This window comes from Oncorhynchus nerka, linkage group LG7, assembly GCF_034236695.1.
Source record: "Oncorhynchus nerka isolate Pitt River linkage group LG7, Oner_Uvic_2.0, whole genome shotgun sequence".
In the NCBI taxonomy this organism is placed as follows: Eukaryota; Metazoa; Chordata; class Actinopteri; order Salmoniformes; family Salmonidae; genus Oncorhynchus; species Oncorhynchus nerka.
This window is the reverse complement of record NC_088402.1, coordinates 65,327,616-65,346,093: the sequence shown is the minus strand read 5'-3', so window position 1 is coordinate 65,346,093 and position 18,478 is coordinate 65,327,616. Positions and strand designations below refer to the sequence as shown.

At 43.6% G+C, this 18,478-nt stretch overlaps 1 protein-coding gene across 1 annotated transcript in view; it reads right to left on the bottom strand.

Moving 5' to 3' along the window:
• pex14 (peroxisomal biogenesis factor 14) overlaps positions 1-18,478 on the bottom strand; it is a 103,480-nt gene that overhangs the window by 19,343 nt on the left and 65,659 nt on the right. Inside the window, exons 4-6 of the mRNA XM_029664538.2 lie at positions 17,364-17,489; positions 12,268-12,353; positions 5,810-5,912 (exon numbers count right to left, since the gene is read on the bottom strand). Coding sequence (XP_029520398.1) covers positions 5,810-5,912; positions 12,268-12,353; positions 17,364-17,489 — 315 coding nt within the window. The remainder of the gene's footprint in view (positions 1-5,809; positions 5,913-12,267; positions 12,354-17,363; positions 17,490-18,478) is intronic.

Below are 18,478 nucleotides of genomic sequence, written 5' to 3'. Positions count from 1 at the left end.
TATTTGGGGAGTTTCTCCCATTCTTCTCTGCAGATCCCCTTCAAGCTCTGTCAGGTTGGATGGGGAGCATAGCTGCACAGGTATTTTCAGGTCTCTCCAGAGGTGTTCGATCGGGTTCAAATCCGGGCTCTGGCTGGGTCACAAGGGCATTCAGAGACTTTTCCCAAAGCTACCCTTGCGTTATCTTGGCTGTGTGCTTAGGGTCGTTGTTTTGATGGAAAGTGAACCGTCGCCCCCCAGTCTGATCGTCCTGAGCACTCTGGAGCAGGTTTTCATCAAGGAGCTCTCTGAACTTTTCTCCATTCATCTCCATTCAAGGAGGCCTTGGGCTAACTAGCCGTGCTGCCTGGAGTAAGGCCACGCACCAGAGCGGCGGAAGATGGTAGTGCAGGAAGTATGCCATCAGGAGGAGGCTGCAAGGTGGACCAAGGCAGTCTCTCTTGCCAAACAGGGACAGTGGACTCGATGGGACAGTGTGGAGAAGAGGAAGATCAGCTGGAAGGATCTGTGGGCCATGGAAGCGAGGCGGTTGAGCTTTTCCATCAGAGCAACATATGACGTCCTTCCAACACCAGTTAATCTTCACCAATGGTATGGTGAAGATCCGGACTGTGCCCTCTGTTCCATGCCAGCCAACCTCAGGCACATTCTCACAGGGTGTAAAACAAGCCTCACCCAAGGACGCTACACTTGGCGTCACAACCAAGTCCTTAAAAACCTTGCGTCCGCCCTGGAGGACAAGCGAGCTGCCACCAACTCCCTACCACCCCCAGCAGCATCACACCCCTTATGGACAACCTTTGTCCGCGAAGGGGCTAAACCACCGAAGAGCGGCTCTACACCATTAGAATGAGACCAGCTGCGCTTGGCCCGCGACTGGAAAATGCTAGCCGACATTGGCCGGCAACTTGTGTTTCCTCCGGAGATCGCAACCACCACCCTGACATGGTGCTCTGGTCCCGTTTGCTCAAGAAGGTCTTCATCATTGAGCTCACAGTACCCTGGGAGGACGCAGTAGATGAGGCTTATGAGCGAAAACATCTGCGCTATGCCGATCTAGCTGCCGAAGCACGGCATCATGGCTGGAACACAGAAGTCCGACCAGTGGAGGTGGGCTGCAGAGGTTGTGTGGCAACATCTACAACCAGACTGCTTAGAGACCTGGGAATTAAGGGCCAGAGCCAGCGTTCGGCAATCAAAGCTGTATCGAAGGCGGCAGAAGGCAGCAGAGGAAGATGAAGAGGAAAGACCCCAGCTGGGCCCCGAAGTGAGAGGGCCAGGAGGTATGCGGTCAACAATGCTTGACTCAGGGAGGAGGACACCCCTGCCATGCATAGTCCCATGGGATGTTGGCTATCAACAACAAGGCAACTCCTATGACTAATTGGGAATGGGACGCAAGCGTAGGATTGATCACCCTGTCGCTGGCTGCCTTTGGGGAGGGTGTATAGTGTGAATGGCCGAAACACCCTAGGAACCAAAAGGTACACTACTGACGATGCGCTCCCCAAATTTCACCAGGCTCACTGTTCATGAACTCTTGGAAGTGCTTGCACAAAGGATAGTAACATCTCATCCTGTGTTCTTGGAATCTGTCGATCCTGACTAGTCTCCCAGTGCCTGCCGCTGAAAAATATCTCCACAACATGATGCTGCCACCACCATGCTTCACCATAGGGATGGTGCCAGGTTTCCTCCAGACGTGAAGCTTGGCATTCAGGCCAAATAGTTTAATCTTGGTTTCATCAGACCAGAGAATCTTGTTTCTCATGGTCTGAGAGTCCTTTTGGTGCCTTTAGGCAAACTCCAAGCGGGCTGTCTTGTGCCTTTTACTGAGGAGTGGCTTCCATCTGGCCACTCTACCATAAAGACCTGATTGGTGGAGTGCTGCACAGATTTGATTTATTTAACTAGGCAAGTCAGTTAAGAACAAATTCCTATTTACAATGACGGTCTACCCCGGCCAAACCCAGACGATGCTGGGCCAGATGTGCACCGCCCTATGGGGCTCCCAAACACAATGTGATTTAGCCTGGATTTGAACCAGGGACTGTAGTGACACCTCTTGCACTCAGATGCAGTGCCATAGACCGATGTGCCACTTGGGAGCCCTTTAAATGACAGTTGTCCTTCTGGAAGGTTCTCCCATCTCCACAGAGGAACTCTGGAGCTCTGTCAGAGGGACCATCGGTTTCTTGATCACTTCCCTGACCAAGGCCATTCTCTCCCAATTGCTCAGTTTGCCTGGGTGGTGGTTCAAAACTTCCTCCATTTGGCTATTTCAGCCACAACGGTTGCTGACAGGCACTCAGCCATGCAATCTCCATAGAAAAACATTGGCAGAAGAATGGACTTACTGAAGAGCTCAATGACATTCAACATGGCAATGTCATAGGATGCCCCCTTTCCAACAAGTCAGTTTTGCAAATTTCTGCCCTGCTAGAGCTGCCCCGGTCAACTGTATGTGCTGTTATTGTGAAGTAGAAACGTCTACGAGCAACAACGGCTCAGGATGCCAGGAGAACGCTACCTGCCCCAATGAAGTGCCAACTGTAAAGTTTGGTGGAGGAGGAATAATGGCCTGGGGCTGTTTTTCATGGTTCAAGTTAGGCCCCTTAGTTCCAGTGGGAAATCTTAACGCTACAGCATACAATGACATTCCAGACGTTTATGAGCTTCCAACTTTGTGGCAACAGTTTGGTGAAGGCCCTTTCCTGTTTCAGCAGGACAATGCCCTGAGCACAAAGCGAAGTCCATAAAGAAATGGTTTGTCAAGATCGGTGTGGAAGAACTTGACTGGCCTGAACCAAGCCCTGACCTCAACCCCATCGAACACCTTTGGGATGAATTGGAATGCCAACTGCGAGCTAAGCCTAATCGCCCAACATCAGTGCCCGACCTCACTAATGCTCTTGTGGCTGAATGGAAACAAGTCCCCGCAGCAATGTTTCAACATCTAGTGGAAATCATTTCCAGAAGAGTGGAGGCTGATACACAGCAGCAAAGAGTGGACCAGCTTCATATTAATGCCCATGATTTTGTAATGAGATGTTCGGCAAGTAGGTGTCCACGTGATATTTGAGGCCCTCTCTCACTAAGTGAGGTACACAAATCCCAGCTAGCATATAACATTCTGAGAACCATATGTTTCTTAGAGATTGGTGAGTGTGTAATTGTCCTATGGTTATTTTGTGCAGCACATCATTTTGTGAGAACCATATATTTCATAGGTGGGAATTTCAGTACTTCAGCATAACCTTTCAAAAGCTTTCCCCATGGTTCTATTTAAAGGCATGTTTTCAGAAAGTTAAGAAACTACATTTTCTGTGGGAATTTCAGTACTTTTCTGCAGGTTTCTCAGAACATTAAGACAACTTTCCATAACAAACTAATTGGCCAAACCTGATCTTAACGAGTGCTTTGCTTTGAAATGTGGTCTGTTTCAATAAACTAAAATTAACAGTTTTGCATGTGTACAAAAAATGTACATTGCATGCTAGCTCCATCCTGGTGGCACAGTTGACTAATTCTATGTATAAAGAAAATATCATAGGTTTGAATGTCACTGACACTGTGCCACAATAAAAAATAAAATGTGTCTGCATGATTAATGCCTAAGAAAATGAATTTCCATGTGTCCTATCTGTGCTTGGAGTTCAAACAGTGAACCCAAACTAAGCTAATAGTGTTACTCAAAGTCTTATTGAACCATGTTCTCGGATCGTAATTTAATACCTTCAACTAACCTATCATTTTTGTTCTTAGAACCTCCCTGCAACCTAAAAATAAAGGTTCCCAGAGCAGGAGAAATCCCTTTTGTTTCCCAGAACGTATTAAAACAAACGTTCATTTTTAACAGTCAGCAAACTTAAGGCTTCGTTCCCAGAACCAATGAGAAACCAAAAACTTGCGTTACAACAACTTCCAAGGAACCAAATGTGGTAGCTGGGATTATTTTATGATTTCAGTTTGTGAGTGTGTGATATGGGTGTTAGATACAGTACATGTTTATTTCGACATTGTGAAAGAAACGCACACCTATTTAGGCGAGGTGCTAGCTAGCGGAGTGGAACACTTAAAAAATAAAGGAGAGCCGCACACTCTAGGAGCACAGATGCAAAGTTTCGACAGACATTACAAAGAAAACATTTTTATAAACGATGCAGACCTGGGTTCAAATACATGTGTATTTGAGTATCTGGTATTTCAAATACTTTTTATGTGTATTTGAGAATTTTCAAGTACTTTTAAATGCATGGGAGTGTATTGGAGTCAGTGTTTTTGATTATTTTAATATACTTTCCAAGTGTATTTTCAAATACATTAAAAGACAGATAAAATATAAATCGGAATACTTTCTTTGAATGTATTTGGAAGTTGAAATATTTTTGAAATATTATTTGAACCCAGGTTTGAAACAATGGCAACACTGCCATGTTGATCTGAGCCTTGCTGTTGGAAAACCACATAGTGTCTTACTTTTGGCTGTAGCAGATGCACACACCCGACTTCACTCCTGGACTTCTGTCTACATTCAAATATTTAAAATGCGGCCAACATATACTGGCTGAGTCTACCTTTAAATGATAAAGTCTTTCTCAATGTGGCCAGCCAGATTCAGAAGCTTGAGAACCCCATTGAAAAACCCATTTGACCCCCCCCCCCCCCCAAAAAAAAACATTACATCGTTTTTTATTGTAGTTAGTTTTGGAGTCAAAGTTAATAGTTTCAGTATAGTTTTAGGTTTTGAAACAGGTTTGTTAATTATTTTATTTCAGATAACTTTTTTTTAGGTGAATATGCAAGTAAAATAGTTGCACTGTAGAGCCCTGGTAAAGGGTTAATTGAATTGTCAGCAAACGTGAACCCTACTTGAAATAAACCTACCCTTGAAATCTTGTTGTTGATTTGTGGTTGAACATGCACGTGACAATTTGCATTTTTTCAACCCAAAAATCCATTGATGTTCAATGTCGGTACGTTGAAAATAAATTACATGAGGTTGATAGGTTGGTTCAACATACTTATGCCCTGTGTGGGTATAGCTTCTACTATGCTTTTGATTCATCAGTACCTCCTCTTCTCATGATTCAACCGCATACCTCTTACGGGACTATTTCACTAAGTGTGATCAACTCTTCTGTCTCAAACCAAGAGATCCATCTCGCTCAAATTAAAAGAGACGGGGGAAAAACAGCCCAGAGTTGAACAACGCTACGCTAATAAGACAAAAGTTGCTCTCTGAGGTGTCCCTCGTTCACGCTTCTTCCCACCATGTTTAATTACACTGACGCCGAGCGAGGGATGCATCTCTTTCTTCCCTCCCCCCAACGTTCTCTCACTCTCACACTCAGTTTCTGACAGCCAGGTTGAGATTCCTCACCTGTCCAACATGGGAGACGCACCTGTCACTGCACACTTAATCACTAGGCCCTGCACTGAGACCAGCCGCCAAGCATCACACTTCCCAGTGCAAAATTAAAATGAACTTTCTCACCACCGAGAGAGAGAGAGACAGGGCGAGACAGCGATATAGAGAGAGAAAGAGGGTGGGTGGGAAGGAGGGAGGTAGGGAGTGACAAAAAAAAGTTGTCATTTCCCAACCCCTCATTAATATTCTGAGGTTAAGAGCTTTTCAGCGAAACGTAATTAATTGAGGCCGAGCCTGACAGTAAACAAGCAATTTCAAATTAAAGCAAAATGACAGCAGAGTCGTTTGTTAAAAACACGCGGCGGCGATTTTGGCGACAGATAAATGACGGAAAATGTTAAGGAGGGAGGGAGAAGTGATGAAGATATTAATCTTCACCTGTCTGTGTCAGCGTGCCACTCATCTCGGCGATGTTGCTCTCGATTCTCTGCAGATGCTTCTTGTCCTCTTTGCTGCCCATAATGAGGGGAAGGATGTATTTCTGCAATTAAAAACATGACATGCTATTACACTTCTTGCCAGGAAGGGAGAGAAAGGGTGTGTTCTAAATGGAACCCCATTCCCTATATAGCGCACTACTTTTGACCAGGACCCGGGAGGGTTCTAGACAAAAGTAGTGCACCATATAGGGAGCCATTTGTTACACAGATTGAGAGGCAGGGAGAGGCATGTTAAGCAGTTTCAACTCTGAATGGACAAAGTCAACGTCTTATGTTATCACAGTGTGGCCTAAACTGTCTAAAGGTCAATGTTGTAGATTCAGATTTTCACCTGAAAAAAGGAACCAATAAACAAATGAACTGCAGACTGCTTAAGGAAATTCAACTATTGGTGTGGAAAAGGATACTGAGGGGAGGAGGTAACATCTGACAAAGTGACGGAAAATGCTAAACCTACAGTATACCCAGAATATCAATTTCTCACCACTGTTTTAATATCGAAAGACATGATTGAATTGAGCGATAGCACATGTACAGTACCATTCAAAAGTTTGGACACACCTACTCATTCCAGGGTTTTTCTACATTGTAGAATAATAGTGAAGACCTCAACACTATGAAATAACACATATAGAATCATGTAGTAACCAAAAAAAAGGGTTAAACAAAAAGTGTGCAAAGCTGTCGTTAAGGCAAAGGGTGGCTACTTTGAAGAATCTCAAATATAAAATATATTTCGTAAAAAAAAAAAAGAAATTGGTTACTAAATTATTCCATATGTGTTATTTCATAGTTTTGATGTCTTCACTATTATTCTATAATGTATATAGTAAAAATAAAGAAAAACCCTGGAATGAGTAGATGTGTCCAAACGTTTGACTGGTACTGTGCTTCATTGCTAGTTTAGACAAATCTTTGTGATCCAATGTGAATGTGGTGGCCAGATGAGACATGAGAAGGCTGACTGAGTCGATGACAGTCATAGGTTGGCTTCATTATTAGACTACACAACGTTATAATGTTTCGCAACAGACGATGAAAAGCATTGAACAAGTCTAGCTAGTCCCTCCCTGTTTCAGTCTGTTTTATTTCATTTGATGAATGAACACACCCTAGAAACGTGTGTAGTTGAACTCTGCACATGTTAAATGGGCCTCTAGACCAGGGATATTCAAATACACTGAACAAAAATATATGCGCAACATGCAAAGTGTTGGTCCCATGTTTCATGAGCCGAAATAAAAGATCCCAGGACATTTCCATACGCACAAAAAGCTTATTTTTTCCATTTGTTCACAAATTTGTTTACATCTCTGTTAAGTCAGCATTTCTTGACAAAATCCTCCATCTACCTGACAGGTGTGGCATATCAAGAAGCTGATTAAACAGCATGGTCATTACACAGGTGAAATAAAAAGGATGCTCTAAAATGTGCAGTTTTGTAAGATAACACAATGCCACAGATCTCAAGTTTAGAGGGAGCGTGTAATTGGCATGCTAACTGCAGGAATGTCCACCAGAGCTGTTGCTAGAGAATTTTGTTAATTTCTCTACCATAAGCCGCCTCCAACGTTGTTTTAGAGAATTTGGCAGTATGTCCAACCGGCATCACAACAGCATGTGTAACCATGCCAGCCCAGGACCTTCACATGCATCTTCTTCACCTGTGGGATCGTCTGAGACCAGCCACCCGGGCAGCTGATGAAACTGTGGGTTTGCACAACTGAAGAACTTCTGTACAAACTGTCTCAGGGAAGCTCATCTGCGTGCTCGTCGTCCTCACCACAGTCTTGACCTGACTGCAGTTTGGCGTCGTAACCGACTTCTGTGGGCAAATACTCACCTTCGATGTCCATTGGCATGCTGGAGAAGTGTGCTCTTCACGGCTGAATCACGGTTTCAACTGTACCGGGCAGACAGCGTGTATGGCGTCGTGTGGGCGAGCGGTTTGCTGATGTCAATGTTGTGAACAGAATGCCCCATGGTAGTGTTATGGTATGGGCAGGCATAAGCTACAGAAAAAGAACACCATTGCATTTTGTCCATGGCAATTTGAACCCACAGAGATACCGTGATGAGATTCTGAGGCTCATTGTTGTGCCAATTCATCCGCAGCCATCACCTCATGTTTCAGCATGATAATACACAGCCCCAAGTCACAAGGATCTGTACACAATTCCTGGAAGCTGAAAATATCCTTGTTCTTTCATAGCCTCCATAACCAGACATGTCACCCATTGAGCACGTTTGGGATGCTCTGGATCAATGTGTACGACAGCGTGTTCCAGTTCCTGCTAATATCCAGCAACTTCGCACAGCCATTGAAGAGGAGTGTGACAACATTCCACAGGCCACAATCAACAGCCTGATCAACTCTATGTGAAGGAGATGTGTCGTGCTGCATGATCAAATGGTGGTCACACCAGATAACTGTTTTTTAAATCCACGCCCCTACTTATTTAAAAAAAAGTATATGTGACTAGATTAGGGCCTAATTGATCTATTTCAATAGACAGATTTTCCTTATATGAACTGAAATTTGGGGTGGCAGGTAACCTAGTGTTTGCAGCGTTGGACTAGTAACCAAAAGTTGCCTACTTAAATAAAGGTCAAATAAAAATTGTAGCATGTTGGGTGTATATTTTTGTTCAGTGTAGATTAGCAAGAGGGCCACATTTACAAAATCACAAGAGGTCGGGGGCCAATTATTTAAAAAATATATATAGTGAGCTACAAAAGTATTGGGACAGTGACAAATGTTGTTGTTGTTTTGGCTCTGGATTTGAAATGATACAAAGTGCAGACTGTCAGCTTTAATTTGAGGGTATTTTCATCTATATTGGGTGAACTGTTTTTGTACATAACAACCACCCCCCCCCCCGGTCACTAAAGTAGTCAAAAGAGTAGTATTTGGTCCCATATTCCTGGAATGCTATGATTATGTCAAGCTTGTGAATCTACAAACTTGTTGGATGCATTTGCTGTTTGTATTGGTTGTGTTTCACATCATTTTGTGTCCAATAGAAATTCATGGTAAATAATGTATTGTCATTTTGTAGTCACTTTAATTGTAAATAAGAATATAATATGTTTCTAAATACTTATACAGTCATGTGGATGCTACCATGATTACGGATAGTCCAGAATTAATCGTAAATAATGGTGAGTGACAAAGTCACAGATGCACAAATATCACACCCCCAAGACATGCTAACCTCTCACCATTACAATAACAGGGGAGGTTAGCATTTTTGGGGGTGTGATATTTGTGCATACAATTTTTTAAACCTTCAAAGTTTATGTTTAGGTAAGTCCCACAGATGGATTTACTGAAATGTCTTTCTCTTTGGAACGGAGCGAGTGGCCGTCAGGACCAGGTTGTCCCTGCAACACCTGAGGCTGGGTGACGCCAGTCCTAGTAATAAACACTTTTAAGTTGAAAAATATTAAATTAGTGTCAACAGCGAGTAATTAATAAGTAGGCTACTGGGAGGGCTGTGTTTACATGGCGCCTTTTATAGCATAAATAAAGTATGGGCAGACGGAGCATATGGTGTGGCTAGCACTCCGCTCCTGTGACATGACAGCAGGACGCAGCTCCGTTAGGGAATCCCAACTCCCATGCTACGAGCTGGTGGGTCTCTCGCTCGATAGAGAGTAGGAGAGACTGGTACAGGTAGGGTGTGAGAGGGTGCGAGACAGAAAGAGAGAGAGAAAGAAAGATAGCGAGAGATATTTTAAAAAGTAGAGCGAGTGAGCAGGACAGCGGGTACGGAAAGGTAGGGTGTGAGGGAGAAAAAAAAAAATAACCGAAGAGCCCATACTATATTATAATGCTGTGCCTCTCACTAGATAGAGAGCAGGAGGGGCAGGTAGGGTGAGAGATAGACGGCCAGAGGACAGGTAGGATGAGAGACAGAGAGGGCCAGAGGACAGGTAGGGTGAGAGACAGAGAGGGCCAGTGGACAGGTAGGGTGAGAGACAGAGAGGGCCAGAGGACAGGTAGGGAGAGAGATAGAGAGGGCCAGAGGACAGGTAGCGTGAGAGAGAGAGGGCCAGAGGACAGGTAGGGAGAGAGACAGAGAGAGCCAGAGGACAGGTAGGGTGAGAGACAGAGGGCCAGAGGAGAGGTAGGGAGAGAGATAGAGAGGGCCAGAGGACAGGTAGCGTGAGAGAGAGAGGGCCAGAGGACAGGTAGGGAGAGAGACAGAGAGAGCCAGAGGACAGGTAGGGTGAGAGACAGAGGGCCAGAGGAGAGGTAGGATGAGAGGCAGACAGAGGACAGGTAGGGTGAGAGACAGAGAGGGCCAGAGGGCAGGTAGGGTGAGAGACAGAGAGGGCCAGAGGACAGGTAGGATGAGAGACAGAGAGGGCCAGAGGACAGGTAGGATGAGAGGCAGACAGAGGACAGGTAGGGTGAGAGACAGAGAGGGCCAGAGGGCAGGTAGGGTGAGAGACAGAGAGGGCCAGAGGACAGGTAGGATGAGAGACAGAGAGGGCCAGAGGACAGGTAGGATGAGAGGCAGACAGAGGACATGTAGGGTGAGAGACAGACGGCCAGAGGACGGGTAGTAGGGCGAGAGACAGAACTAGACAGAAGGAGAGTTAACAAGACACCAAACTATTTTATAAAACTGTAGATTATAATTTCATGAAGTGCTACAAGTGGAGACATGCTATATGGATGCTACTGGACAAGCTCAATGTAGAATAGTGATCATTACATCGTAATGGAACATATTGTAGCTTAAGGGAACTTGAGAGTAAAGTAGTCACTTGAAGGAATGTAGCAGAATATAGGATAAACTAGTCTTCAGATAGCATTACTGTACTTGTTAATTTCACCTCTATAATTAGAGAATATATTGAAATAGAATAAAACCCCAGTACTCTATTAAGGAAGGTTATTTTCAGATTTCCTTTGGTTCAGAGTAGTAGATTTATTATGGCATATAGATCATGTACTGCTGGGGCTGGCTCCATAGACAACTCCATGGATGTGTCCCAAATAGCACTACATTTGACCAGAGCCGTATGTGCCCTGGTCATAAGTAGTGCACTACATGGATAATAGGGTGCCATTTGGAATGGAACCCATATGCACAAAGTCCTGCCATGGCACCCGCCATCCACAAGAAACAAGTCTCAGGCCCTACACCCCCAGAGTCATGACATCATGGGAGCGTTGTGATCCAGCAGCTACACACACACACACACACACACACACACACACACACACACGATGGCTGGTCATACTGGTTGTAACGGCTACTGCTAAACTCTCAGCCACCTATAAAAGAGAGTAATGGCTTCCACATGCCACTCACAGCAATACGAACAGCTACAGAGGGATTCATGTCAGTGAGGAACAAGGAGCCTCCCAGGCCCATGTTCAGGGGCTCTGGAGCGTGATAAAAAACCAAGGGCGATTATTTTTGGAGGGCGTAATATCAAAAGAGGGTCGTGTGCTGTGCTGGCAACTTTCTTTTTTTGCAATAAGGAAAAAAGGATTGAGAGAGAGAGACAGAAATAAATATAATTAAAAAGAGGGGTTCAAATGAGATCATGTGATTGGGCAAGCCAGACATGGGCTTTTAACAACCAGACAAGACTGATGTACGGAGCGTTTGGCATTAGAATCTAACAAAGTTACAATTGACTGATGTACCAACAAACCCCACTAATATAAATGTAATATTGGGGCAAACTGCGTTGACAGAACTCACTGGACTGTGTAAAATAAATGGTTGGATGAAATAGATCCTCTAGATCAGAGTCTTGAAATCCGGAATACTGCTAGTTCTTTTCTCCCTGGTAATTATTTGATGAAATGATTGATTAATATCACTGATTGGCCAAAGAAGCAAGTGGCGCTGCAGACCTTGAGGCCCAGTCTAGATTATGGAATATGATATCAGCCACCTTTCAACCTTAAATCCTTTGATTTCAACAGGAATGTCAATAAATGCTTACTCAAGGAATAAGCTGACAGAATGCAATCAAGGGCTGAATGACCACCCAATTAGGAGATAACAGAACAGGTCCTTAAAGTAGATATGTTTAAAGGTACAGTCTGGGATCTGGGAATCTGTTCAACGGCCATCTCAATTCTTGATATTTACCCATTGATTACTGAAGATCATAATCTAAAATATAAGAACACAACAAAACGTAGCCAAACATTGTATATCTTCAAAAGATGGTTCAACTATACTTTTGATCTCATGGATTGTCAATCCTTGCATCCACAGCTCCATCTAAGAATTTGAGAATGGTTACATTTCTCCAGCCCCAATTCTCAAGTTTTTACCAAAACAAGTATGCTCCCCCCAGACAGTAGCTTTCACTTCCAGCCTACCGGAAGAGACATTTCTGGACCGAATTAAAATGGCGTACCTTGTAGAGGTGATGGAAGCCAAAGGCCATGCCCATCATGATGACAGTGAGGGCACCGTAGTCTCTCCATCTGTAGCCACGGGGACCTGAGGAGAGACAAAAACACAACATCAAATCCCTGAGTAAAGGTTACACCCTGTCATGGTGAGAAGACCATGTGCTTTGTACTGAGGTAACAAACTCATGGTAGGTTGAATTCAGTATTTTAATAGTTGAAATCAAACCCAAAAGATCTTGAAAACAGGGATGGAAATCTGCAATGTTTCCAATCAGAAATCGAATAAAACATTGCAATTAAATCAATTCTGTAATTAAATCAATTCTAAAAGTAATCTCTCAAGTCAAGACAATGCCAGACAAAACACTTATGTTATATGTGTATGGGTTGAGAAATCAAATCACAGAGCAAAAAAAAAAAACATCTTAGATTGTGCTTCTATAAACATCTAGGAGAGGAAGAACCTGTAAGGGTTGAAAGGTGAGTGTGTCTGTGGGACTGGAACTAGACAGTGTGTATCTCTGGAGGACAGAGTGAAAGTGTGTAATTGTTTCATTGTTTGAGCTGTCATCTGGGTGGGCCTGCTGTTTCGCTGAGTGGAATTTCCCACATCACAGCAACATTCAACTGAAAATGTCCCTAAACTACAACTAGTAGAGTGTTGTTTCCCCTAGATGTTTTTCTAGGCGGGAAACAGAAATCTTAAAATGGAGGGGATGAGGACAACTAGGCTAGTTCAACAAGTTTAATGTGTGTGTGTGTGTGTGTGTGTGTGTGTGTGTGTGGTGAGCGAGTGTGCTGGGGGAGTCATGTACCTGTATCTATAGTACATCAAGATGAACCATTGACCTAACATTCAATTGCAAATTCTATAGCAAGACTAAAACCCCGTAGGACATGACTGTAAATACCATATTTCACTTGGGTGTATCACCAGGGCCTGCGTTATGGGCATGCCTTAGGGGACCTGGCTCGCCCTACCGTACCTCCTTGCCCATCCAAATAAAATATTGAAATATTGAGAATTTATTTGACCAAGACGCGCCGACAGAAAGACCCATCAATCTCAGTTAAAGCATCCGAGCGAACGAAACAGCGCTCCTCTGTCTCAGTATGTGTAGACCACGTATCTGATCCTGTCTGGACCAATAGAGTATGGAATGTAATACTATTTCTGTCCAGACAGCATCAGATACGTGGTTTACACATACTGAGACAGAGGGGCGCTGTTTCACTCGCTCGGATGCTTTTTCCAGGGATATAGGTTCAGCAGAGAGGAAGAGGCGCTCTCACCAAAATCTGTCCACTATAAGCCCAATGCGTTTCTATAGGAATAATATGCAGACCTAAGCTCGTCGCCTGCATTCCCACCTTTGTGACAAAGACTCCTGAGCGTATTTGCAATGTGTTTACAATTGCAGCAGTATTTTCTTTTTTTCTATGATCAGCTTGTTAAAACAATTGACTGTAGCCCGATTGTCCATTCCATATTGTCCATTTAACTTTGACCTGTCCTATTTTTAGGATAGGCTGTTGTTTGTTAACATGTAATCACATTCTTTATTTGATTGGGTGCCATTTAGGTTAGGTATTTGATCAGAGAAACTTGTATGGATAGAAACATTTCTCATGACATTGTCTCTCCAGCCTGTAGGCTACAGAAAAGGACACATGCTCTTTCTACCATATGCTATATCTGCTACATGATTTACGTTTGATCATTTTTTTGATGGAATGTTGGTGGAGTGTACAGCGATGCATCTCTCCAACAGCACCATAGAGAGGCACGCTGGGAATGGACAAGATAAATATTTAGCGTCCCTGCCACTTGTTGAGAGAAATGTTCATTGTTTTTGGGCAGAATTATGTGAGGTTTTATTATGTTGCTGGAGCTCAGAAAATGCTGCTCTCATCAATCTGCCACCATGGGAGGCCGCCTAATCCTCCCTAATGAGTGGGCCGGCCCTGCACCCATTTAAAAGATGCGTGTACACATAGGAGTTCCTGTGAAAAAATGGTCCCACCTATGGAAATGAAATTCCCGTCCAACTGATTGGTTCTGGCGCCGGGTCTGTGTATTACACATTAAATGATCAGAGCATCCAGTTTTCGTGTCATTCTACAAGGGATTTGATTGATCTTATTGCTTTGCCACTTGTGTGATTTGCATGTCAAAAAACCCACTGCTGGTCTACTGTACATAGTCAAGGTGAAAAGGACGGCCCTCTCCTTGGTCAAGGGCACACGTCAACACAAATGCAGTGACGACAGGAAGAACCGGCAACCTTTCCCATCAAAGATTCAAAATCACTCTCCCATTGTCCATATGGTATACCACATACATTTGAGTCATCATCAACATTATGGCTCCCGTGGATCGTCGCGTCTCGCTATAGCGTGCCGCTCGGCAGGCGGAAGAGTCCTTGAGGTGGATGGTTGACCCTGGCTACCCAGTAAACCTCTGCATCAACTGGGGGGTCTCGCCACTCACCAGTCTCTCTTCCACCTCTTAGGTCCCCCCATTACCTCTCTCTCCTCCTCATACTCTTTTCCCACCATCTCCATCTCTCCTTTTTTATTTGGTCACTTAAGCCATGGATGGAGCTCGAGTCTCCATCCCCCGTTTTTCCAATCTCCTCTCAAATTTATTGGGTTCAGAGGAGGCCTTCCTGTCCTTCCGCCGGTTGGAAATAGAGATCAGAGGATCCATTACTCCGACAGAGATGGATGCAGGCCCCTGTGTGGCGTCCCCATAACAAGGATATCAAAGAGAGGTAGCCCCCTCTTTTAGGCATGACCCCCATACAAGACTCCCCGGCACTCACCTCATTATGCAGCTTCCCTTATAGCCATTTTGATATAAAAAAAAAAAACAGTATGGAATGGTCCGAGCCAGAGCCCCTAACTACATGGCCATCCCATCAACATCACTTCCATTACAAAACATGAGATGCCGGGGGAGTCAAGGACAGTGCGGTAATAAATGAGGGTGGAATACATTGGGAATCATTGTCATATGGGTTAAGCATTATGCGGACTTCATTCTGCATTGGTAAATCAGTGGACAGCACTCATAACCCATGCAGTAATAAAGATATAGGTTGTACCAGGGCCTTGCTTGGGGTGAAACCCCCTGGTATGAAACATCATTGGGAGAGATTTCACGTGATGGAGGGGCGACGATTTTGGTGAAATAATTACTACGCGAGGCAAATGTGTTGCTTCTGCTACTGGTAAGCACACTTATCATTGGATTGAGGGTAAAAGGGTAAGAGTGCATGTTGACACAATGAATATTACATGTTGTGTAAAAGGCGGTTTTACACCCACATTCACTAACTTCCATCCACACTCCACTTTTACTGTAGCATCTTGTCATGCAAATGGTCTTCTGTTTGCAGTTCATGGTATCACAGAACATTGAATACTGTGAGTTACTGAGTACAGAGTAGTAGTCAGTAGTAGAGATTGTGTATATATACAGTTGAAGTCAGAAGTTTACATACTCCTTAGCCTAAATACATTTCAACTCAGTTTTTCACAATTCCTGACATATAATCCTAGTTAAAATTCCCTGTTTTAGGTCAGTTAGGATAGTTTACGTTTAAGAATGTGAAATGTCAGAATAATAGTAGAGGGTGATTTATTTCAGCTATAGTTTCATTCATCACATTCCCAATGGGTCAGAAGTTTACATACATTCAATTGGTATTTGGTAGCATTGCCTTTAAATTTAACTTCGGTCAAACGTTTCGGGTAGCCTTCCACAAGCTTCTCACAATAAGTTGGGTGAATTTTGGCCCATTCCTCCTGACAGAGCTAGTGTAACTGAGTCAGGTTTGTAGGCCTCCTTGCTCGCACAGGCTTTTTCAGATCTGCCCACAAATTCTCTTCAGGAAGGAGGTCAGGACTTTGTGATGGCCACTCCAATACCTTGACTTTGTTGTCCTTAAGCAATTGCCACAACTTCGGAAGTATGCTTGGGGTCATTGTCCATTTGGAAGACCCATTTGCAACCAAGCTTTAACTTCCTGACTGATGTCTTGAGATGTTGCTTCAATATATCCACATCATTTTCCTCCCTCATGAAGCCATCTATTTTGTCAAGTGCACCAGTCCCTCCTGCAGCAAAGCACCCCTACAACATGATGCTTCCACCCCCGTGCTTCCCAGTTGGGATAGTGTTCTTCGGCTTTCTTCGGCTCCCCCTTTTTCCTCCAAACATAACGATGGTCATTATGGCCAAACAGTTCTACTTTTGTTTCATCAGACCAGAGGACATTTCTCCAAAAGGTATGCAAACCGTAGTCTGACTTTTTATGGCGGTTTTGGAGCAGTTGCCTCTTCCGTCCTGAGTGGCCTTTCAGGTTATGTCCATATAAGTACTCGTTTTACTGTGGATATAGATGCTTTTGTACCTGTTTCCTCCAGCATCTTCACAAGGTCCTTTGCTGTTGTTCTGAGATTGATTTGCACCAAAGTACGTTCATCTCTAGGAGACAGAACGCGTCTCCTTCCTGAGCGGTATGACAGCTGCATGGTCCCATGGTGTTTATACTTGCGTACTATAGTTTGTAATGATGAATGTGGTACCTTCAGGCTTTTGGAAATTGCTCCCAAGGATGAATCAGACTTGTGGAGGACTACAATTGTATTTCTGAGGTCTTGGCTGATTTCTTTTGCTTTTCCCATGATGTCAAGCAAAGAGGCACTGAGTTTGAAGGTAGGCCTTGAAATACATCCATAGATACACCTCCAATTGACTCAAATGATGTCAATTAGCCTATCAGAAGCTTCTAAAGCCATGACAATTTTCTGGAATTTCCCAAGCTGTTTAATTAAAGGCACAGTCAACTTAGTGTATGTAAACTTCTGACCCACTGGAATTGTGATACAGTGAATTATAAGTGAAATAATCTGTCAGTAAACAATTGTTTGGAAAAATGGTCATAAACGACTTGCCAAAACTATAGTTTGTTAACAAGAAATTTGTGGAGTGGTTGAAAAACTAGTTTTAATGACTCCAACCAAAGTGTATGTAAACTTCCGACTTCAACTGTATATATGTGTGTGTGCATGGAGGGGATGGTGTACTCACTGTAGGGTATAGGTGCCAGCTGGGGGGCAAGGAGAGGGTACTGGGGTCCCACAGGGGTAAGGGCCAAGGGCTCGTCAGTACTGCCCGAGCGCTGGATGGCAAGCTCAATCTCCTTATCATTCAAACCTGGAACAGAACAGACATTTACCACACAGGGTTTCATCAAAATGAAAGAAAAGTTATCTTGCAAATTCAGCAGGCTATGGTGTGAAATAGGCTATTAGAAGCGCTGTCTTTCTTTTATTACATATCGTTAATGCAGTCTTTGGTGTGCTTATCAATGCACAAGCACCTTTTTTCCCCCCACTCCTATCAATAAAATAAATATATGATGTCATACAAAAGTTTTACTGTGCGTGAAGCTTCAAATGCATTCGGTCATTACTAAATGTGTAATGTGATAGGTATTTTAATATTACTATTTTTTAACTCAAAAAACATTTGATTACTAAAATATTTTGGTCTTCCTCAAATGAAAGGAATGATGACGCAATCTTTGCAAGAGGGAGGGAATCTGATTCCATTGGCCCTCAACTCACGGCTCAGAAACTTCATTCAGGATGAATGGAGTTAGCCCTGAGTTAGCCAACGCTTCATTGTCATAGAAATGTACCTGGCCAAAAGGAGAGCAACATTCATGTGACTGGTTGAACTCAGAGTTGACCAAAGTTACCTCGCTCAGTAGGCCTTTCCACTCACAGCCCCGGTCAGTCCGCATAGGGGTTGAAAATGGAAGATTTGGTCACCGATAAGCGCATAAATAGAACATGTTTCATGACCTGAAATAAAAGATCCCAGAAATGTCCTATATGCACATAAAAAATGTATCTCAAATTTTGTGCACAAATGTGTTTACATTACTGTTAGTGAGAATTTCTCCTTTGCCAAGATAATCCATCCACCTGACTGGTGTGATTAAACAACATGATTATTACACAGGTGCACCTTGTGCTGGGGAGAATAAACGGCCACTAAAATGTGCAGTTTAGTCACACAACACAATGCTACAGATGTCTCAAGTTTTGAGGGAGCGTGCAATTGGCATGCTGACTGCAGGAATATACAGCAGAGAATTTTATTTTAATTTCTCTACCATAAGCTGCCTCCAATGTCAT